The 24,320-nt window shown below is 31.9% G+C and overlaps 3 protein-coding genes across 4 annotated transcripts; all 3 read right to left on the bottom strand.

Annotated features, from left to right (window-relative positions):
- Positions 1-3,219: 3,219 nt before the first annotated feature.
- Positions 3,220-6,278, bottom strand: LOC134231555 (cornifelin homolog). The gene is made up of 5 exons (XM_062713518.1): positions 6,187-6,278; positions 5,422-5,555; positions 4,991-5,096; positions 4,534-4,679; positions 3,220-4,151 (listed from the first exon to the last, which is right to left on the bottom strand). The coding sequence occupies exons 1-5, from the start codon at positions 6,203-6,205 to the stop codon at positions 4,047-4,049; spliced, it is 510 nt and encodes a 169-aa protein (XP_062569502.1). The 5' UTR covers positions 6,206-6,278; the 3' UTR covers positions 3,220-4,046.
- Positions 6,279-8,210: 1,932 nt separating this feature from the next.
- LOC134231552 (cornifelin homolog) lies at positions 8,211-12,390 on the bottom strand. 2 transcript variants are annotated; one of them, XM_062713515.1, is made up of 5 exons: positions 12,314-12,390; positions 10,857-11,020; positions 10,258-10,372; positions 9,396-9,541; positions 8,211-9,184 (listed from the first exon to the last, which is right to left on the bottom strand). In XM_062713515.1, exons 1-5 carry the CDS (start codon positions 12,330-12,332, stop codon positions 9,071-9,073), a joined length of 558 nt encoding a protein of 185 aa, XP_062569499.1. In that variant the 5' UTR covers positions 12,333-12,390; the 3' UTR covers positions 8,211-9,070. The 2 variants fall into 2 exon arrangements, with proteins under 2 accessions (XP_062569499.1, XP_062569500.1); XM_062713516.1 differs by having other exon boundaries at positions 10,857-11,017; positions 12,314-12,364.
- A 6,831-nt stretch (positions 12,391-19,221) lies between these two features.
- Positions 19,222-23,676, bottom strand: LOC134231556 (cornifelin homolog B-like; the record flags this gene model as incomplete). The annotated part of the gene is made up of 4 exons (XM_062713519.1): positions 19,222-20,067; positions 20,294-20,436; positions 21,501-21,612; positions 23,501-23,676. Coding segments are annotated over 4 exons (545 nt in total), but the record flags the coding sequence as incomplete, so codon positions are not given.
- Between the last annotated feature and the right edge of the window lie 644 nt (positions 23,677-24,320).

The following is a 24,320-nucleotide window of genomic DNA, read 5'->3' as shown; positions in this document are numbered from 1 at the left end:
ATATTCTAAAAATAGTTTTTTCGAACTTTGAACCATAGGAGCTAGAGACTTGATATTTAGTATGCATATTCCACTAATAAGTTCTTTCAAATGACACCAAGGTCAATGACTTTGCGATCTTGACTAGCTGTGTCCAATATTCTAAAAATAGCTTTTTTGAACTTTGTTGCCGCCGGTGCATAGTGTTTCACAAACACATCTTATTATTTAATAATAATTAAAAAAGCAGAAAACACTGATTCAGGGAAATTTCAATCATGTAAGGAGTAAACGATTGAATTGTCCACCTGTATGTTCAATGACTTAACATTATAGTTGTTAAAGTGGCAATACGGCGCATCTCTTCAAAAACAGACTTGTTAAAATTTTCCTATAGGATTTGGAATTTTTTTCATACTCATAAATGTATACACTTTTTCAAAATTACAAATTTCATAGGTAAATAATTCTGATTATTTCATTAAAAATAATAGTTATTTATGGTCCATAAATATTTACATCGCAACGTGTTCGAGGTTCCACATTCCATGCTATTCACGCATGAGTGTAGTTTTCATAAACAAAACAGAATGGTAAGAGAAGGAAGCCCGGCAGGCCTGCTACATTGACAAAGTCGACCAAAACGAAAAACAAAACCAACAAGCAAATTCAAAGAATTGTGGTCCCCCGCTTTCGGTGTCTTTTTGGATGAGATTTCATTTTTTAAGGACATTTTGTGTCTAATATGAACGCCCTATCATAAGACATCTATTTAGAAATTATAACTGAACTCCAAGGTCAAGGTCAAAGGGTTAACGTTCTTGGTATCCAATGAAAAATCTTCTCACAAGGATTACATATGTGAAGTATGAAAGCCCTAGCCCTTACCATTCAAAAGTCATGGTCAAGGTTAAAGTTTTCTCATAAGTACAAAAAAATCTTCAAGGTCAAGGTCAAAAGGTCAAGGTTGTTGGTATCAAATGAAAGGTCTTGCCACAAAGAATACATATGTGAAATATGAAAGTCCTGGTATCTACTGTTCAAAAGTTGTGGCCAAGGTCAAAGTTTTTGAAAAGTACGTCAAACTCCAAGGTCAAGGTCCAAGGGGCAAAGTTCTTGGTATTCAATGAAAGGTCTTATCACAAGAATTATATATTTGAAGTAGGAAAGCCCTAGCTCTTATCATTCAAAAGTTATTGTCAAGGATAAGTTTTTTTTATAAGTACGGAAATCTCCAAGGTCAAGGTCAAAAGGTCAAAGTTGTTGGTATCCAATAAAAGGTTTTTTTTACAAAGAATACATATGTGAAATATGAAAGTCCCAGTATCTACCATTCAAAAGTTATAACCAAAGTAAAAGTTTGAATTTTTTTTGTAAAATTGGGTCAAACTCCAAGGTCAAGGTCAAAAGGTCAAATTTGGTGGGACTCAAAGGAAGGTTTTGTCACAAGGAATACACTTATGAAATATGAAAGTCATAGCTCCACTGAATCAAAAGTTATGGGCAAGGTTAAAGTTTTTGTGACGGACGGACAGGCTGACGGACAGACGGAATGACCGATTTAATTGATATAGGTGTAACTTTTTACCTTTTTGATGAAATGCTTTGAAACTGATAATGTGAGGATATGTTAGTAGTACAGACATGGTGACATGGTCAAAATAGCGAGATCTCACGCGCATGCACGTGCGCTTCGCTCTGATTGGCTGAAACTAAAGTCTCAATATCTCTCTTGTTTTTTGAAGAAATCCTTTGAAATTTTGAACATAGCCATGCATTTGGATATCCTACAAAATGATATACAGCAATTATCACGAAAACACGTGCATGCTTGTGCACTGCAATCTGATTGGCTTAAACTTTAAATAGCTATAACTCCCTTTGTTTTCAACCAAACAGGATGGGAATCAGAACACAGATAGATATAATACACTTCTACAAGAAGGCATGGTCACCATGCACATGCAAACACGTGCCTGTACGTGCGCTGCAATCTATTTGGCTGAAACTTTAAACAGCTATAACTCCCTTGGTTTTCAATCAAACGGGGTGGAATTTAGAACATAGATAGATGTAATGGACTTCTACAAGAAGGTATGGTCTTCTTGCACGTGAAATGAGTAAAATCAAAAATACACTTGAATGAGCGTATTTTTTCATACTTTTGGATTAAACACTTTAATATTTAGTATATTAAAATATATAGATTGTGTAGACAAGATGATATGGTCACTACGCACATGCATTCACATGCGCACGCGTGCAATGCTAAAATTTGAATGAACTTGGTACACTTCTGGGTAAACGTCTCAAATGCATAGAGTTTGTCTTATTTAATAAAGCTTACAGCAAATATGGCACCAAAAGGGAGTTGGGGGGGGGCGTTTGGGGAACATCTGTAACGGTCCCCGTTACAATTAGCACTAGTTCACAGATGCATTCCTTGTGACAAGATTTTTCTTTGGGGTACGACCAAATCTGATTCTTGAGGGTGACCTTGGAGTTTGACGCACTTTTACAAAAAATACCACACTTTAACCTTGGCCATAACTTTTGAACAGTTGGTGGTTGAGCTTTCATACTTCACATGTGTATATAGAATGTGATATGACCTTTCAGTGGATATAAATATGTAATTTTACCTTAACCCCAGAGTTTGACGCACATTTTAAAAACTTTAACTTGGGTCAAAACTTTTGAACACTTGGAACTTGGGCTTTCATATTCCACAGGTGTATTCCTCATCTCAAGTTATTTGATCCTTATTTTAATAATTTACTGGATTCTTTCCTTTTAATTCAAAAATTGACTGATTTAATGGTTTAAAGTTCAGTAAGTTTTTGGAAGTTCTAAGTACCGTTCATACATTGAGTGCCATCCCGTTACAACTTGCGTACTTAGTATTTGAATGTTTTACAAAACTACATGATACAGCACTCAGTGTTAAATTATTGTCACTGTGAAATATTATTAAAAATCAGCCGAACCGTGAGAAAAAAATCAACCTTTTTCTGAAAAATGGTCATTTGAAAAAGTTGGTCTTCATGCCTGGAGTTGCAATTAATGAAACTAAAGTAATTTGACTGGTTGATCTTTGGTCCATTTGTGCATAAATCTTCGTACAAGTATAGAGTACATTAAAATGCTCAAAATACCCTTATCAACGATAAAATCTTACATGTCCCATAAAAACTGCACTACCTGCTCGTTTCCAGTTGATTAGCAATGACAGAAGAAAAATAAAATTGTTTACAAACTTTATTTCTTGTGCAATGTATGCAATTTCTGTACAAAGTAAAACAGGTAAAGCACTTCAGTTTACACGACTTACTGCTTCCTGGGTTTATACAAAAGGATTTTTCGAACAATGTTTTCAGATTTGAAGGACCAGAAAACTTTCTTGACATTCAAGGTCTCATCATACCATGCTATTCGTGCAATGAATTTTCTCTAGGTAGCCTTAGTTTGAATGAGAACTACCTGTTTCAAAAGTGCTTTGAAAAAAATAATGAATTTTGAAAAGAAAAACTGTCAAACGTATCCTTTTTAAAACAGAGACATTTAAAAAAAAAAAGGACCAATTATTATTTTATTAAATCTAAATCGACTTAAATAAGAAATACATGTATAAAAAAACTTGAAAAGAAGGAGAATTGTTCTTATATTTTAGGGGTTTTCTAGTATGTTTTCTTTCTTTCTTACCCCACCCCCTAAAATTAACTTCTGTAAAAAATATTATGATTGCTAAGAAATCTAAAAGTTGCTTTCATTTTTTTAAAAACCCCAAAACATAAGAATAATTATTATTCTAGAAAATTTAAAGAAATTTCTCCACAGAAGGCATTTGTTTGGTCTCTACTGGATGAATATGAATACACTCTATAATATGTATAATATAGAATATTTGTATAATATAATTCCTGCAATGGAAAGGACATATTAAAAAAACAACAACAACAGATATACGATACATTTCGCATAAATTTAAAAATAAAGTATCACAGGATAATAATGTTTCACAACAAAACACCATTTTTTTGTGCTGTAACAGCAATAACGGTTAACTGTTAGTGAGTACGGTTCAGCTGGATGTTATCATATTCACGTGACAACTGACACATGACACACTGCGGACACCAGCAGACCATGCAGCAGTCGTCACAAATACTTCCCTGTAAATTAGAGAAAGAAAACAGGTTAAAAAAATCATTGTTCTGCGTGCGGTGCATTTTTTTCAAAGAAAAAAAATATAATATGTTTAAATGATGAAATACGTTAAGTAAAAAATTTACAATGAATATATTGAACTATATTCATCGTCACAAATACTTCCCTGTAAATTAGAGAAAGAAAACAGGTTAAAAAAATCATTGTTCTGCGTGCGGTGCATTTTTTTCAAAGAAAAAAAATATAATATGTTTAAATGATGAAATACGTTAAGTAAAAAATTTACAATGAATATATTGAACTATATTCATTGTGTCCCTATAAAACGTCGTTAAAAAGAGGGGAAAGGCTGTTTTTTTTTTTTATCAAGTTCACACAAACACTTACATGGATGTTGTTCTCGGCACGGATTTTGGTTCGGAGGGGAATCAGTGCACCTGTTCCAGCGATTGCACACGGCAGACAGCAGGACTCCCCCAACTTACTGGAGAGGTAACACATGTAGAACTGTGGACAAAAGAACACGGCACAGCCTATCAAAGACAACGGGGAAAATAGTATACAATGTAATGCAATGTGTTAATATACAAAATCATAAGACAGAAATGATAAATCATTTAAAGAAAGACCATAATTGAAGCATTTACTCTGTTGGAAATTATATTCAATTTGGTATCTAATTCATAAAATGATACAGGACAACCATTCCACAAGCTTATCATTTTTGCAAGTGTGAAAACTGTTCCCTACCATGTAGCGGTATATTATCAATAATTATGAAAAATGTAAAGAGAAATCTTTGTCAAAAATCAGCCCAAAACAAATGTGTCAAATGCAAACATACAGGATCCGAAATCTTCAAAACAACCACATATTCCTGTGCTCCAGTCCCGTTTTGGGGGTCGAGTCGGGGCCTGTTGCTGTACAACTACGGTGGTGTTGGTGGTATGCTACGTCATGAAAGAAAAATGCATGCAATTGAAGCCTTAATATTCTGCACTTAATTTTGTTGGAGAATTAAGAGAGGGAGAAAGCGAACATGTAGGCTCAAGCAAGATCTGAATTCAAGACAGGTAAATAGGAAAGCTCTCCAGCATTACAGCCTTTAAAAGTCATGAATAATATGCACAGTGAAGTCGATTTAATGTTAAATTATCGTTGATCGATAAAATGCAAATGCAAGACAGGATAAGGATGCAATACGGGACTTTTAAAAAGCGATATTGAACAAATCAAACACCTTCATAAAGTTTGAACTCAAAATAAATTGCTCACGTAACCGTAAGGTTGTGCAGGCCCTGGCTGAGTGGTGACGGGACCAGAATGTCCCGAGTACTGAGGTGGAGGCCCATGTCCCTCATAGGGCTGAACTTTTGGACTTGCAATGCTAGGCTCATTGCCTTTTTTTCCTGTTAAGATTGAGAATACATGTATTTGCTTTAATTATTTCTTTAACATCTTACATTTGTTCTTCCTTTTTAATGGTACTGCTCAACACAAAAAGAGTTTGTAAAAATTTAGGTCTACCTCATTATTTTCAAGTGGTTAATATTGATTTTTCTTATTGACGTCAACCATTCTAGAATGATTTTTAGTATTTTTAAATAATATTTCACATTTTTATCGTTCATGAATTTCTAAGTCAACAAGAAGACGACTTGTATTTTTTTTGAAAAGGGTAAAAATAATTAAGTTGCTTTTCTCACTAATTTATCTAAGACAGATGTATCATCTGCATATACAGTGGAAAAAAAGAGTTATTGGTTGACTTTTGATGATGTTAAAATATATGATTTTTAAAAAATACGATACCATTCACTCTCATAACACCAATAAGATAAAGTATCAGAAATATAACATTTGGTTAATATAAAAATATCCCTTAATGATAAATCAAGAAAGCAATTGATGAACGCTAACATAACTACCATTAAATTACTTTTTTCCAAAAATTTACCGAAAAATACACAAATGTTTAATTATTTTGATTTTTCAAAACTAAAATTTATATCAACAAAATTAATTCTCAGACATACATACCCGATGGACCCTCCGACATATTGCTTCTACAGGTAACCAAGATAAACTAATTACAATAATGATTGCAGCTTTATGCAGAAAGAGGCGGGGATTTAGACTGCACAGGTGACATCATTATGTGAGACCAGGAACAGCATGAGCAAACAAATATTGAACATTGAAAACAAAATTTGCATTTACAGACTTGAGATTAAGAAGGCATTAGACCGTATTGAAGACGCGGTGTAAGTGTCTAAAAAGGATTTGCAAATTAATGCTATGGGTATTGAAATGTTGTGTTTTCACTTGTTCATGAAGCCATTATCTTTGCACATATTTCTAGTATAGTTAACTGATTTATGATATATTTTTTACATGAACTTTAAGGTTAATGTGAATTTATTTATTAATAGTTTTCCCGAATTTCTGGCAAAAGCGAATTTATTCTTTCAAATATACTCTAGGAAAGAGTAAATCTGCAGTCTGTTTGTGAGAAGACCTCGAATTCAAAGTTTTTTACAATTTCACCGTGTTTAATTTGATTTGATTTGATTTTGGAAAAATACTCTGGTGCATAAAAACACAAATGATTACTCCAAAATCTTAAAACGCTCTGAATGATTGAAAAGTTGTCGACACTTGTACTTGTTTAGTTAATTTTTTTAAAAAAGTTTCTCACGTCTTGAAGTAAACTAAACTAGATGTGAATGTTTCATAAATAATTGCATTTTCCCGTTAATGCATATGGCATTCTACATTTAACTAAATGCATGGTGTAACAAAGTGTTTTATGTCCTCAAGGGTTTTAGTAAACTGAAGGAAAATTTATGACATGTTAGGAAGATTCAAACAGAAAAATAGTTTTGTTTTCAATGAATATATAAATGCATTTTAATGAATCGCTTTATAAACCTTTTTAAAAAAGAAAGTAGAAATTGTGCATAAAATTCCTCGAAACGAAACATCTTGAGAAATTGAACTTAGCAAGCAGGTCTTTACAAAAGAACAAATTGTGTGATTGATGGAGATTTTATTCTTACGATCATTTAAGCATCATTTCAAAAAAAGTGAAAGACTTAAAATTCCGAAAAAGGAAATCAAGTGCAGTTATTTTTAAATATTTTAGGGATCTTAAGGAGAGAGAATGTTTGCCTGTTATTGTCGTATCATAAATATATTACGGAAGGATTTTTTTTATATTTCCGTTGTGGTAGAATCATTGGTCCGTGACATCGAGTTATTGATTCTTCCTCTGGAATAAATGTGCAAGGTTGGTAATTTTTTAATTACTTTAAATTGTCAAAAACAATTCTTGAAAGAATCTCCTTTTTGCAACTCAAAAATTTGTATTTTGTTATGGTATAAAAGCTTTAAACTGAATATTCTTTAAAAAATCAGATTTTGTTAACGAATTTTCTTTTATTACAGAAACAATATCGTTGTTATTATAAGTGTATAATATAAGTTATGATGGACATTTGTTAATCAAGAAATCGCTTTAGTTAAATCCTGCAAAAGCTTCTAATATTTTTGTAATAAGTGTACAACCGTATAATAATAAATTGTATATCTTATGCTTAACAAACATATGGAAATTAGGTTTTTCTCATGCTATTTTTCGTTTCCGTAGTATATAATGTGTTTAAGTTTGTTTCTGTTTTTAAACGATGCCTATTTTCATCTCTCTCTCTTTCTCTCTCTCCAAGAAGAAGCAAAGATGTAGACATTAAGAGAGCGTCTAAAAATAATGTGAAAACCTCGTTGTGCAAAATTTATTTAAGTTTGAAGTTAAAGAAGAGTGTTTTAAGGATTTTTTTTTGTTAAAGAAATTTTAATCTTGGCTTTTAGAAATGGTTTACACACTTGGCCGATTTTTATGTAGAAAGATACTTTAAGAACGGAATAAAAACAGAACACAAGTGCATTTAAACCTTACCATAAACACTGCAAATAAATAAATGAAATAAAATAACATGACTTACACCATTTCAGAAATTATAATTCATATTAATATTTTTGAAAAATCAACTAATTTTTTAATGAGATAATTGCTAATATACATGTAAAAAAAATTATGAAATATATACATAATTATATTCTATAAAATTAAAGAAGCAAATGCACGTAAAATAATATTAAACCGTACAAACAGAATCTGATGGGAAAAACCACATCCTCTAAATGCAAACACACATGCTTTTCTGAAACAGGTGCAAACGCAGTAGAAATACATGTATAATTTTATCGTTATGAAATTTTTTGCATAAAAAGGAAGTAAAATTGGATAATATATTTATCAATCTAAAAATATCGTTTTGAATCGCTGGAGTCCGTTCATAGTCAAATCGACATTCCACAATAGTTTTGGCACCTCATTAAGGTCATACGCAACGTAGTTTGAACTTAATTGGGCTCTTCCCTGGAGTTGAAGAGTTCCACTAAAGGAAGGACCTGTGTGCAATACTTTTAATGTCTATATATAGATTTGTAGACCTGTTCTAAAACATTTTTTGTTGATGGAAAAATGGAAAAAAAAATCTGGAATATGTTTCGTAATTTTTGTATATATTTCTTTGAATAATGCAAAAATTTTCATAATTTGATATCTTCCAAAAACCCCTGGTAATGCAAGCTGATATTTTGTCTATGAACATCTGATGGCACTATAATCTTAATTTAAGAATATCTTGATAAATTTTCAGTAGGTAAGGTACCTTGCGTATATCCTAAAGGATACATGTTTGCTCTGAATAAAATATTAATTTCTAAGAAAAAAAACTGAACATACAATCGCAAATGACGCACATGACAAAGCAGCTAACAATCAGATATGGTTAGTTTATAACTTTGAGACAAACTTTGGTATTCCATTTTAAATCCCATGTTCTACAAAATTATACATGTTTTAACGAATGGTTAGTTCTTGGTTCAGCTGGATGTTATCGTATTCACGAGACAGTTGACACATGACACACTGTGAACACCATAAGACCATACAGCAGTCCTCGCAGATACTGCCCTGTAAACGAGGTAAGATAAAAATGGGAATGGTTAGATGTCTTAAAGTATGATATATCTTAATAAATAAAATAATTCAGCAATAATTGTGGAAGACAAGGATAGGAAATTTCCTGATCAATTTTAAAGGGAAGACCAAAAATATTTTATTATAAAACACGGTAGTTTAAAGGAATGGAAATTCAACAGTCACTTATATAAATCGATCTTACATGAATGTTGTTCTCTGCACGGATCTTGGTGCGCAGAGGAATAAGTGCCCCATGTCCTGCGATGGCAAAAGGCAGACAGCATGACTCGCCAAGTTTGTTGGACAGGTAACATACATAACACGATGGACATAAAATCACAGCACAACCTTTAGACAAGGAAATAAGATAAAGGGAGTAAATGACATTAAAAAATGCAAGATATATTTGTAAAACACTGATTCCGCTGTATGGCAACATAGCAAAGGTTAAACTTTCTCAAATGCAAACCAAATAAGATGGTACTTTAAGTAAGGCCATCTAACAAGAAATACAATTCTTGTGAAATATGGAAGCCCTATCACCGCCTGTTTAGAGGTTATGGGCAAGGTTAATTTCTAAAAGTAGGCCAAACTCCTAGGTCAGGGTCAAAGTCGTTGGTTTCTAAAGAAAGGATTTGTCACAAGGATTACATATTTGAATTATGAAAGTCTTAGCTATAACCGTTCAAAAGTTATGGCCAAAGTTCAAGTTTATTGAAACTAGGTCAAACACCTAGGTGAAGGTCAAAAGCTATAAATTGTTGATATCCTAAGAAAGGTCTTGTCACAAGGATTACATATATGAAGTATGAAAGCACTAGCCCTTACCGTTCAAACAATTATGACCAAGGATAAAGTTAAACAACAAAATACATGTAGCGAATTCAATGCCTTTTGTCATTAATAACTGCTAGACAACATTGTAATAATGCCCCCTTAATCCAAGATTTTAGGCCCATACTATATTCGTAAATTTATTTTCTTTAAATACCCGTTAAATGTATGTATTGAAAAACACAAGCTAGTACTCCATTTGTTAATAATTATGCTAAATTCAAACATACAGGATCCGAAATCTTCAAAACAACCACATATTCCAGTGCTCCAGCCTCGTTTTGGAGGTCGAGTTGGTACTTGCTGTTGTTGTGTCACCACTACTGTAGTGTTGCTTGTGGAATGCTACAATATGTAAATGTACAACATCATATAAAGGCCAAATAATTTCTGTGTAAAAAAATAAGTATTAACTTCTGCAGTTTTATCCAAACTTATTTTCTAAATAATTCGTATCTTTAAACCTAGTAAGTTTACAAAAGCCGAAAGTTATATGTAGACTAAAATCAAGGTACAAACAGGGATCGAAAAATTTAAGCATCAATAGTCAATTTTCTAGGTCTTGATTTAATGAAGGTATGAACTCATTATTTTCAGAAATCCAATTTACATTGATCATTTAACCGATATGATGCAATTACACTGTATACATTCAGAAATGTCTAAAGAACGTTGAAAATGCATGGGTTTAAATGCTTTTCAAAATAATTGATAATTTTTGTGAAACACTGCAGCGTCATCGATTTTTTTTACAAACAAAAGGCAATAAAAGAAGATATCGAATCAGATAAATCATACAAGTGTTTATATAGAATGATAAAATACTTACGTAACCAAATGACTGCCCAGCCCCTGGCTGACTCGTTATGGGTCCGGGTTGTCCCCCTGAAAACTGAGGGCCACTGTAACCGGGTGGAGGATCTTGACCATCGTAGGGATGGACTTGGTTTTGATGTGGGGAACCAATGGGAGGTTTAGACTCCGTTTTTCCTACTTGAGAACCAAACGAATTACTAAATAAATTTCATTGTGAAAAACTAAGCTTTAAGTCTGCGCTCTGATTTTTCTTGAAAGAAGAAGGAACGGTTTGGGCTTTATTGTGCCCTAAAAGTTTAATGTTCTTAAAAAGTTATGATATTGGCTTTAACAAGAGTTGAGTAAATGAAAATAATAAATCATTAAAAAATATTGCATAAAGGGGGACCATTGTGGAAATATGACGTCATTAATTTGGTATTTATTTATAAGTTTAATGCAGAAAAGCCTCAGAATGACTAATTTCTGTGCTTATTTTTCTTTAAAAAATAATATCTGCCACCGCCGCCCACTTCAATTTCAGGATGTTTTATGTAAACTGCTTTGAAAAATCATATATCCCAAAATCTTTGTTGGCGATGCATGCATGTTTTCTGAAGAAAATTCCACTGAAAATTGATGTCTAAATTTTGCTTTTTCAAAGTTAATTGCACAAGCCAATGACGTCACAATTAGCATGTAGGAAGTCATTTAAACAATAAAATGATTTTTTTGTTTGTTATTACTGGAATTAACGGAAGCAGCTGTTGCAGAAAAAATACATAACCCGCGTAAGGGTTATGTAATTTTTTTCTGCAATAGCTACGACCGTTAATTCAAGTAATAACAAACAAAGGAAGACATTTTATTGTTTATGTATGTATTTATATCTGTTTAAATAATCATTTAAAGTTAGATTAAAAAGATTAATTATTGTATTACTGATGCGAACGTCTTTATACGTTTCATTGATGGAACAGCCACTGATAAAGAAATCTGTACAGGTGAAATGCCTAATGTAGTTCATGCAGTGATTAACGCAATGGGTTTTCTTAAGAAATAAAGGAGAAAATATTCAGTGGATGTAAATATATGGGAGATTTCCTATAATTGAAAAAAAAATTAATTTCGTACATCACTTTTGTATTATTATAGAAATATACAGGATTAAATTTGTATTGAAACTGTACTTTGTTCTTTACAATAAAATTTAGGTCAGGATTCGGGTCTTTCTTCATTTTCAAGGCCATTCTTTTTTATTTGTTAAAACGAAGTTTTTAATTTTGTAAAAAATCAAATTTTCAAAAAAAATCATTGCAAAAAAAGAGCGATTTGATTTAAAGATAACATCGGATGCAAAAAAACGCTTAACTAAAAAAAAGTTTTTTTTAAAAAAAAATCTTTTTACCGTCCATATTAATTTCAAATGTTTCACTGATGAACATTTTATTTAGCAAATATACCAGGATTTTTAAAATAAGACGTACAAACCTGATTGTCCGTCCGCCATATTGCTTACAGGTAACTAAGGTAAACCAATGCATCAAATATGATTTTATGCAGGAAGGGCTATCTGATAAGCATACGTGACGTTGTTTGATAAGACCAGAAACATATGAAAAAAAAAACCATCTAATCGATCTGATAAAGAATAAAGTTTAAGATGGTGTAAAACAACAATGTAGAAAGGGAATATTATGATTTTAAAAAATTTAAAAGAAAAATAATTTTCATTTTCATATTAATTTTTGAAGAAAAAAATAAAACAATTCCAGAACCTCTCGAATGAAATAGATCTAGTGAGAGATAAAGTCATGTTCATGATGTCATGTTCATGATGTCCTTGAGTTTTAATTAGAGCATATTTCGCAAAGATTAAAAATGGCCTTGATATCATGGAAGAATTATTGATGTAAATAAAATGCATCTGTATAAATTTAGGCATATCAAATCGACATATAATGATTTTCTTTTAAAAGAGGATTTTTTTTTATATGGAAATTGCCTAAGGGGGAAAAAAGATATTAAAAATTAATAAGTTAACTCAGTGATTAGCCTCCAGGTGACCTAACTTTTCTGTATGTGTCCACAAATTTCCCTCTAATTTTAGCAGAAGCATCAAAAGTGAAAGGGTGACCAATATTGCTAATGGCATACCCCCACCACCACCACTTTTGATTGTTTCTTCCAAAATTGTGAAAGTTTGGTGCTGGAGTGGTCGATTGAATGATATAGATTATTAATTTTTAAGATCTTTTTTTCTTTGCTCTTGGTGCAATTTCTTTTTTTTAAAACAACCTCTTTTAAAAGAAAATTATCATATGTCGATATGCCTAAATTAATCTATATACATCGTTCTGTGCAAGCAGATTACTTTTTTTACGTTTAAAGATTGGCCGTGTACAAGGCCATTCTCCAAACGTCAAAGAGGTACATATGGATAAATTTAATAATTTCATGAAAATATAAGATCTTTAAATTTACATTTTTGTAAATTAAAGTTGGGGTGGGGCTATCGATCCATACTTCATGTGCCTTTGGATCTATTAACTTTGTAATTAAAAAAGATGGGTGTTTCGTTTTTCGTTTTCCTGGAAAGTGTTATCGAATTCTGACGTTCATTCTGGGTTTAAAATGTTCTTGTTTTTGATTTTCTGAAATCAGTCAACACATTTTCAGAAAATAAGAATTTAAATATGCATCTAGCGCACACGTTCCCAAGCCTGAGAGAGAGCGCTTTGTATGTGCATTCTTGTGTTGATTAGGCAATTGATAAGATACTTTACAACCAGTGAAAAAATGATTTTAAAATTCAATAAAATGTAAAAAAAAAAAAAAAAAAAAAAAAAAAAAAAAAAATTAATTCACTCAATCAAAAAAGACTGCAGACAACTGAAGAGTTTGATGTTTGTTAAATCAATCATTCAACGTTGGCTACTTATGAAGAGTCTTAAACAAAAAAGGCATTGACGTCGTGCAGAGAATTGAGGCGTGTTTTGTAACCTTTTACATATTATACATTAATTTAATCAATAGGTGTCATTTCTGCCATCTTTAACACAGTGCCTTTTTCATGCGATTGGCAATGGATGCGCAGCTTATTACGGAACGCCGAATTAACATATATTCAAATATGTGTTCCTATCTTCAAATAATTGTACCTGTCTTCAAATAAATTGTACCTATTTTTAAATCAATTGTATCTATCTTCAAATGAATTAGAGATAGATACAATTCAATTATACCTATCTTTAATTCATTTGAAGGTAGGTACAGATGATTTGAGGATAGGTAAAAATGCAATGAATTGAAGATAGGTATAATTGATTTAAAGATAGCTACAATTGAATTGAACCTGTCTTTAATTACTAAGATATTGGCAATAATAACTTCTCCTTTTATCATACGTCATTTCCGATACGTCACAGCTGGTGCAAAAGTTTATCGGAATCTTCATCGCGCTGCCGAAAAGAAGTACCGTTATTGGCTTATACATTGCATATATTGCCACATATAACATTACTTTAAATACATTGGTTAACAGGTGTTACACAAGTGTTATTACATAATTTTACACTAATATGTATGTAAAAAAAAAAAAAAAAAAAAAGAAAACAAAAAAGAAAAATTACCCCCACGGAAATCTGACCCACTACCTATTCACTATATTATTTAATAAATTCTTTAGAAATGAGATGTGATACGTGTAAATCTCAGGGTTGGGAAGGGTTGGCGAAGGCATAGAGAGACTTGCGTCCCCTGGTGAGGGAACAAATTACTTTTCTTAACGCCAGTTCTTAATGCTAGCATCATATACTGTACAATATGTCTGATATATTTTTTATATGCATTCTAGGACTTCCTTCTTTCTGACATGGTCCCCCCTCACTACGGCAATTTTTACAACTCAAATGCTTCCTTTAGACTTCGAATTGAATAATATTAGTGTTTTACGATTTACAAACTTTATCTCTATAATGTTACACGGGCGCCGGCAATTTTATAAGCCCATAATTTAAATAACTATCTTCTTATCTTCAAGCATGAGTTGGGCCTATATTACGATGAATATTTACAAATCAAGTTGAAACAAAATAACAAATGCTCACGTAACCGTACGGCTGTGCAGGTCCCGGTTGACTGGTGACGGGGCCAGAATGTCACGAGTACTGAGGTGGAGGTCCAGGTCCTTCATAAGGCTGAACTTTTGAACTTGAAATGCCGGGCTCAGTGCCTTTTTTTCCTGTTAAGACTGAGAATACACTCATGTATTTGCTTTAATTATTTCTTTAATATCTTTCATTTGTTCTTCCCTCTTTTTAAATATGCTCATGGTACCACAACATTGAAGAACTACCACATTATTTTCATGTGGTTAATATTGATTTTTATATATTGACGTCAACCATTCTAGAATGATTCTTAGTATTTTAAAATAATATTTCACATTTTTATCGTTCATGAATTTCTAAGTCAACAAGAAGGCTTCTTGTATTATATATTTTTTTTTAGAAAACGGTAAAATAATAACGCTGCTTTTCTCACTACTTTATCTAGATAAGATGTATCATCCTAATTTAAACAGAAAAAAAAAACCAAAACAAAAAACGAGTTATTGGTTAACTTTTGATGATGTTAAAATATGATACAATTTAAAAATACCATACCATCCATTCTCATAATACCAATAAGATAAAGTATCAGAAATATATCATTTGGTTAATATAAAAATATCCCTTAATGATAAATCAAGAAAGCAATTGCTGAACTTAATGCTCAAGTCAGTTCAATTTGACACTTACGCTAACATAACTAACAAATTACTTTTTTTTTCCAAATTAAACCAAAAAACACAAATGTTTAATCATTTTGATTTTTCAAAATTACAGTTTATATCAAAAAGATTAGTTCTCAGACACACATACCCAATGAACCCTCCGACATAATGCTTCTACAGGTAACCAAGATTAACTCATTGCAATAATAATTGCAGCTTTATGCAGAAAGAGTGCACGGGTGACATCATTATGTGAGACCAGGAACAGCATGGGCAAACAAATATAGAACACTGGAAACAAAGCTTGCATTTTCAGACTTGAAATTAAGAAAGCATTAAACCGTATTGAAGACGCGGTGTAAGTGTCTAAAAGGTTTTGCAAATTAATGCCATGGGTATTCTATTGTAGAAGCCATTTTCTTTATACAGTGGACCTTCAGATATCCGGACTCTTCAGTATCTGGACGATTTTGCATCGGAACGGAATTTTTTAATGTGATTTTGTCTTGTTTTAACTGGTAATTCAGATATCCGGACGCTTCACATATCCGGACAAATTGACTAGGAACCAAAGCGATAAATGAAGCTCCACTGTACATATTTCCATGAGTTCTAGTGTAGTTACTTGTAACTGATTCCTGATAAAATTATTTTTTACATGAACCGTATGGTTAATTCAAATTCACTTGTGATTTTTTTTCTCATTTTCTTGCAAAAGAAAAGTTTTTTTATATTGCTTAGGAGAGGGTAAATCTGCAGTCAGTTTGAGAGAAGTTCTTTACAGTTTCACCATGTTTCTATTATTTATTAAATTTGGAAAAAGTACTCCGGTGCATGAAGACATAACTGCTTATTTCAGAATCTAAAAGGCTCTGTGTGAATTAAAATGATTGAAAACTTGTCGACACTTGAACTTGTTTAGTTATTTTTAAGTTTCCCACGTCTTTATGAAAATTAAACTAGATGTATGTAAGAGTGATGATTTATTAATTGATTTCTTATTAATTAATAAATATCAAATTATTTTGTATCTTATTATACCCCCCGCTTGAAAGTGGGAGGGTATATACTCGTAGTAATCGGGATGTCCGTCCGTCCGTCTGTTACGTTTTGGGGTACCCATCTCTTATCCGCAACTCCTCTTATACCACTGAGTGAAATTTAAAGAAACTTTCACAGAATCTTTATTACATATTGCCATTGTGCATCTCCTATTTTACTTTTTGATCCGACACGTATTTTAGGTTTCCCATAGGAAAACATGGACATTGTCATTATATTCTTACCCATGACGTGAGATATGGCGGCTTCTGAATAACATTAGATACCACGAGTTATTCCTCTTTACACGTTACCGTAAAACATGGACATAATGGGAGGCGGGAGGTATCATCTAGTGAGCTTATTACTCACAGTACCTGTACTTTGTATATATTTCTATTTCAGCTTATTAGATTATAAGTTTATGGTCATTCAGGTGTAACATACAGTGCTACCCTCTTATTTGCCTTTAGGGTTATAATTAAGGTCAAGGCCATAAGTCTCATAAGTTCTTTGTTTCTATTGGGTTTTAGTATTGTGTTCTTGTGTTTTCTTGGTTTATTAAATTCCCTTCAAATGTTCATGGTTTTTCTGGTCATTCTTTGTCCAGAGTGTTTGTAGAGAGGTCCTGTTGATTTTGTGTATGACAGAATTTGACCTACTGACTGAGACTCTCTTCATCTTTGGTAAGCTTATATCTATTTACAAACTTTAACATATCTATAATATATTTTAATTAAATGTGAAATCTGAAATTCTTGCAATATTAATTTCCAAAGCACTTTTGCACAGCAAGAAAGAGATTTTGGAAGTCAGATTTTTACTTTGTTATTAGAATTGAAGCTAGTGTATTTTTATGATTCAGATAATATGTACATATGTATTTTATGATAAGAGAATTACATAAAGTCTATGATAATTTATAGTTATCATCTAGACTCCCAGCCATATACTGTATGAATTGATAAACCACGGGAGCTTGCTCATTCCCTCAGAATGGTATGCTATTGTTTTTGTGATCTATTGTTCATTAGTAAAACGCATATACACTGTAATGTCTATGAAGAGATTATAGCTTTAATAGAAATGCATATTTTGTTGTAAAGTATTTTAATTGTATGCACAAATGTAAATTCTAAGGGAGTATTGTATTATGTCAAGATGTGTAATGAATGTAAGAGTTACCTCCCTTTATGCAGTATTATGTATAATATTGAATTGTGCATTAATGTTTATATGATAATCTCGATATTGTTATTATTTATTTCTGGGCAATAGTGAATATTATTATTCCTATTACTATTAATGAACAGTGCGCACCCTGACAGACGTTTTTATTATTTACCAAACCATAACCCTGTTACATGTACATGTATCATAAATTGCATTTTTTCGTTAATGCATTACATTTTATTAAATGCATGGTGTAACAAAGTATTTCTATGTCTTAGCAATTTTTCCAAGAAGAATGAAAAATTGATGACATGTTAGAAAGATTCGAACAGAAAACACATTTTTGCTTTTAATAAATTTAGAAATTATAGTTTTTAATAAATCGATTTATAAACTTTTTAAAAAAGAAAGTAGAAATTGTGCAGTAAATTCCTTAAAACGAAATTTTAACTTATTGATGGACGTTAGTTAATCCAGAAATCGCTTTGGTATCATGAAATTGGGAAACCGTTTATGTACTTTTTTCCTTTTCTTATTAAATCCTAGTAAAGCTTCTAATATCTTTGTAATAATTGAATTGTTGCATATCTTTTGTGTAACAAGCACATGGAAATTAGATTTTTCTCACGTTATTTTTCGCTTCCGTATTGTTGTGTGTTTTTAGTTTGTTTCTGTTTGTTTGTTTTTTAAAATGATGCCTGTTTTTATCTCTCTCTCTCCAAAAAAGAATGAAAGATGTGGACTTTAAGAGAGCATCTTAACTTAATGTGAAAACCTCGTTGTAAAAAACATTATTTAGTTTGAAATAAGAGTGTTTCAAGGATTTTTTAAAAGGATTTCACTTGGCTGATTTTTATGTAGAAAGATGCTTTCTGAACGGAATAAAAACAGAACACAAGTGCATTAAAAACTTACTTTTTACACTGCAAAAAATAAATAAAAAATTTAAAAGAAATATATAAATAACATAACATGACTAACATCATTTTAGAAATATAATTCACACTAATATTTTTGAAAAATCAACTAATTTTTGTTAACGAGTTAATTGCTAATACCGCGTATACATGTAAAAAAGGAAATATATACATAATCATATTCTATGACATAAGAGGAGCAAATGCACGCAAAATAATATTAAACCGAACAAACAAACAAAATCTACTTTAAACATATTTTATTGAATAATTCAATAAGGATTGGGCAACAGGCAAGGTCTATGTACACCCTCTCCTTGTATAATAGGTCAAGATACAGTAAGTAGTAATACCTGTACATGACAATCAATAAAATTATAATGAAAAATAAAGATTCACAATATAGTATTATTTACCAATATTATGTTTCAAAAAAGACGACAACCCCCCAACATATTATTTACATACTGTTACAGCTTAAAAATAGTACAAATATTTGGAAAAAATTGTGCATTTAATATTTTGATATATTAATAGAATATTTAATATAACAGTGTTCCTAATTTAGTCTCTTAGAAGATTTAATAAATTCTTGTACATATGAAAATATGAAAAAAAAATCTGATGGGAAAACGACCTCCTCTAAAACAAAAAATACATGTTTTACTGAACTAGGTGCAAAGGCAAATAAATCTAATTTTATCGTTATGTTATTTTTTGCATGAAAAAGGAAGTGAAAATGGATTATATTTTTATCAATATATAAATATCTTTTTGAATTGCTTGAGTCTGTTCATAATCAAACCGAAATCTTACTATAGTGTTTGCACCTCATTAAGGATACATATTCGCTCTGAATAAAATACTGTAGATCACTAAATTTTCGCGACACCTTATTTTCGCGAGAGAGTCATTGACTCTTTATAAGCGAGACATAATTTTCACGAATTATTAATATTTCTCTATATAATCTTTAGGAATACTATTATACGCGAGAATGAAATTTTCGCGTGCTCACTGTCTCGCGTAATTACGCGAAAATAAAGTTCTCGCGAATAAAAAGTGATTTACAGTATTAAATTCTAAGAAAAAAACTAAACTTACAATCGCAAATAAAGCACATGGCAAAGCAGCTAACAATCAGATATGATTAGTTTATATTTTTGAGACAATCTTTGGTATTCCATTTCAAATCTCATGTTCTACAACAATCTAATAAAGTTTTAGCGAATGATTATTTCTTGGTTTCGATGAATATTATCGTATTCACGTGACAGTTGACACATAACACAATTCGCACACAAGAAGACCATACAGCAGTCTTCGCAGATACTGCCCTGTAAGAGAGGTAAGATAAAGTAGGGAATGGCTAGAGGTCTTAAAATGTTATTTATCTTAATTAATAAATTCGGCAATAAATGTAGAAGATGATGATGGATGGAAATTCCTGATTAAATTTTAAGAGAGGATTTTCAAATAGTACCAAAAATTTTATCATAAAACGCAATAATTTAAAGGAATGGGGATTCACTTATATATAAAAAATATATAAATCAATCGTACCTGAATGTTGTTCTCTGTACGGATCTTGGTACGCAGAGGAATAAGTGCCCCGTGTCCACAGAAAGCGAATGGTAGACAGCAGGACTCGCCAAGTTTGTGGGACAGGTAACATACATAACATGGACATAAAAGTTCAAGACAACCTTTAGAGAATTATCAAAAAGAAAATTAGGAAATGAAGGTAAATGATATTAACTGATAGAATATGTGTTTGTGAAACACTATGCCCCCGTATGGCAACATAGCGTAGGTTAAACTTTCTCAAATGCAATTCAAACATGTACTCAAAGTAAGGCCTTCTCACAAGAAATACAATTGTGAAATATGAAAGCCTTAGCACCACCTGTTCAATGGTTATGGCCAAGGTTAAAGTATTTTAAAAGTAGGTCAAACTCCTAAGTCAAGGTCAAAGGGTCAAAATTATTGGTTACTAAAGAAAAGACTTATCACAAGAATTACATATTTGAAGTATGAAAGCCCTATCTTTTACGTTCAAAAGTAATGGTCAAGATTAAAGTTTTTTTTAAAGTAGGTCAAACCCCTAGGCGAAGATCAAATTTAATAGTATCTTAGGAAAGGTTTTCTCATAAGGATTACATGTTTGAAGTATGAAAGCCCTAGCCTTTACAGTTAAAAAGTTATGGACAAGGTTGAAGTTCGGTCTATATACCAATGTCAAAAGGTCAAAGTTGTTGGATTTTAATGAACGGTCATCTCACAAAGAATACAGCATTTAAAGTATGAAAGTCCTAGCACAAACCGTTTAATAGTTATGGCCAAAGTAAAAGTAAGGTATTTTTTTTTAGAAAAAGTAGCTCAAATTCCAAGGTCAATTTTAGTGGTACCAAAAGAAAAATTTGAAATATGTAAACCACAGCCCCACCCACTCAAAAGTTATGGGCAAATTTAGAGTTTCTGTGGACAAACGGATAGACAGACGGACGGACAAGGCATAAACTATATACATCCGTTTACGAGGGCATGATGAAAGAAAAGGATGAACAGAACATAAAAAAATAAAGAAATGCTTTTTCTCATCATTAATAACTGCTAGGCAACAGCTAAAATACATAATTATGCCCCCGTAATGTAAGATTTTCGGGTCATACGATATAAGTGATTTTGTTTTCTTTAAAAAAATGTATGTATTGAAAAACACAAACTAGTACTCGAGTTCTGTTAATAATTATGCTTAATTCAAACATACAGTCTCCGAAATCTTCAAAACAACCACAAATGCCAGTGCTCCAGTCTCGCTTTGGAGGTCGAGTCGGTACTTGCTGTTGTTGTGTCACCACTACTGTAGTGTTACTGGAATGCTACAATATGTACATTATATCATTTTATTTTAAAGGCAAAACAATTCCTTTGTAGAAATTTAAGTACAAACTTTTGCAATTTTATCCAAACTTCTCATTTTCTAGATAATTTACACTTAGTAAGTTTACAAAAGCCGGAAGTTATATGTAGACTAAAATCAAGGTATAGTAGGGATCGACAAATACATGCAAGTGAAAAGTTATCAGTAGTTAATTAATTTTTCTTGGTATTGATTTAATTCAGGTCTGAACTGAATAGTTTTTTGCAGAAATCCAATTTACATTGATCATTAAACCGATACAAGTAACAGCTTTTTAAAAAGCTTGCCTGACTAAATCTATCAATATCTAATCTGCATGAGGAGTGATAAACCTTTTGAACAATATCTTTCTGGGTTTAAAATATGTACTTACTTTATATTTTAAGAACCTTGTGTAAATGAAATCTTTATATATTTTTTCACTTGTAGAAGAATCATCTCTACACTGCATACTAAAGGGTTGTTATTCGGGGGAGGGGTGGGGTTCATATGGAGTGATCTGCCCTTGGATCTAAATTGATTTCGAGCAACCTTGTAACACCTATTAAAAAATCTGTTACCAAATCATGCATTATCAACATTTTAAAAGATGGATATAATTAAATACACATTGTGTTGGAGTATATTTTCTCCTCTTTTCAAAGTAAACAGTATTTATGTGTGTTCATTAAATTTTTCTTCTTAAAAAAAGGAGGGGGGTGCCACTATCATATATTGAGAGTGAATAAGTAAATTCAATACTTAGACCTTTGTTGAAAGAAAAGTCCAAGATCTTGCACTTATTTCGTATTTATTGTGTGCATCTGCACAGATACATTTAATGAATCATGCATCTGGAGACCATGACTTGACCTGTTGAACTGCGTTACTTATTATTATTGGACTAGTCCATTTATGGAATAAACGCGCTTCATGAAATATGCCGGTGTAACGACGAAAAGTGACCCCCGTAGAATATTGACCAGGGGGTCAAATTTCTACGTAGAAAAATGACCCCCGGTCAATATTCTACGGGGGTCACTTTTCGTCGTTACACCGGCGTGAAGCGTCGTAGTTCATAACCTCATAAATCTTCAAAAATTAAATTCATTTCTTAAATAGATCTGCCAAGTTGAAGTGTCTTTTTTTGGTCCAATTTTGCCCCGCGAGGTATGCTGTAATTGTCAGTATTTTGCTTATAAAAGACATTTCTTTTGGAAAATCATTAAGGTTCAAGCAACATTTTATATGAGAAGACACAGGGTTTATGAACCTTAAGAGGACAAACTTTATTTAATTTCATGGAAGTAAGCACACCCATTCATACAATAGAACAATCCAAGAAGAGGCACGAAGAAAACAGTGACATTTGGCGCGAAAAGAGCGATTCATCCCTTTCGTAGAATATAAATGGACTGATCCAATAGTGTAGAAATGCAGAAAAAAGGACACACGGACATGTTGAAACAGTGAATAACATGGAATAATCTGTTCTATGCAAAAAGAGGAAAGGAAGTAAACACTCCAGCATTTTGCATCATTAAATATCATTCTTTTTTGTGAAAACTGTGTCTTTTAAGATTCAGGTATAGAATTCAAATGTAAATCAGCTTGCACAAAATCTTGCTCTCTAGGTATGATCTATTAGTTTCGGATCAGGATAATATCAATCCTTATACATTCAGAAATGTCTAAAAACTTTGAAAATGCATGGGTTTAATTGCTTTTCAAAAGAATTGATAATTTTTGTGAAACACTGCAGCGTCTTCGATTGCTTTACAAACAAATCTTGAAATAAAAGGCAGTAAAAGAAGATATCAAGTCAGATAAATCATATAAGTATTTATATAGAATGATAAAATACTTACATAACCAAATGACTGCCCAGTCCCTGGCTGACTCGTTATGGGTCCCGGTTGCCCTCCTGAAAACTGATGTCTGGGCGGATGATCTTGACCATCGTAGGGACTGACTTGGTTTTGTTTTGTTTTAGAGTCTGTTTTTCCTACTTGTTCAAAAGGATCAAAAGAATTACTACATAATTCTAATTGTAAAAAAAATTGCTTTGATTCGTTCTACAATTTTGGTGTTTGCAAGAATACTAAATCAAACAAGAGGCCCATGGGCCTTAAAGGTCACCTGAGTATTGTGTAACAACTTTCAAACAATTAAATTTGGTTCGTGTTTTAAACCAGAGGCCATGAAATTCACAATTTTGAAAGAGGCACCATTGCTTATCATAATTAAAAATACTCTGCTTACTCAATACCCAGAGGTAGAACAGAGTTACAAAGAGAAAATGTTCTTCTACTTTTTAACCAGTTGTGCACCTCACCCCAAAAGAACCACTGACACTGGGGCCACATATTTCAAAATTTTGCAAATTTTATCATAAAATGGTTGATTAATACCAAAGAGCAGGTTTCAAAGCATTAATTTATTTTCAGACTATGTACACCCCCCCCCAGGGCATAAAAATAACCATTTTGCTAGATGCACCTTTCTTCATCATAAATATATATACTTGGATCATTGGCATAAAATTCACAATTTTGGAAAAAGGCACTCTTGCTCATCATAACTATGTGCTTAGTTAGTTTATTTAATACCCAGAAGCAGAGAAGAAGATGTTCAAAGAATAAATGCATTTTGACTATATAATCTATAGAGCCCCGCCCTAACATCAGA

This window comes from Saccostrea cucullata, unplaced genomic scaffold (assembly GCF_032062105.1).
Source record: "Saccostrea cucullata isolate Sc308-1 unplaced genomic scaffold, CSIRO_AGI_Scuc_v1 ctg4479, whole genome shotgun sequence".
Lineage (NCBI taxonomy): Eukaryota > Metazoa > Mollusca > Bivalvia > Ostreida > Ostreidae > Saccostrea > Saccostrea cuccullata.
Note: the sequence above shows the minus strand (reverse complement) of the source record. Positions and strands in the feature narration are given on the sequence as shown.

Excerpts from the sequence above, each read along its gene's own strand:
- LOC134231552 (XM_062713515.1), bottom strand. Across the intron at positions 10,373-10,856 it reads CTGGGCAGTCATTTGGTTAC|CATTCCACAAGCAACACTAC; the intron begins GTAAGTATTTTA and ends TACATATTGTAG. Across the intron at positions 9,542-10,257 it reads TTTTGAAGATTTCGGATCCT|GTTGTGCTGTGATTTTATGT; the intron begins GTATGTTTGAAT and ends CCTTGTCTAAAG.
- LOC134231555 (XM_062713518.1), bottom strand. Across the intron at positions 4,680-4,990 it reads TTTTGAAGATTTCGGATCCT|GCTGTGCCGTGTTCTTTTGT; the intron begins GTATGTTTGCAT and ends TGTCTTTGATAG. Across the intron at positions 4,152-4,533 it reads GTGCCGAGAACAACATCCAT|GGAAGTATTTGTGACGACTG; the intron begins GTAAGTGTTTGT and ends TCTAATTTACAG.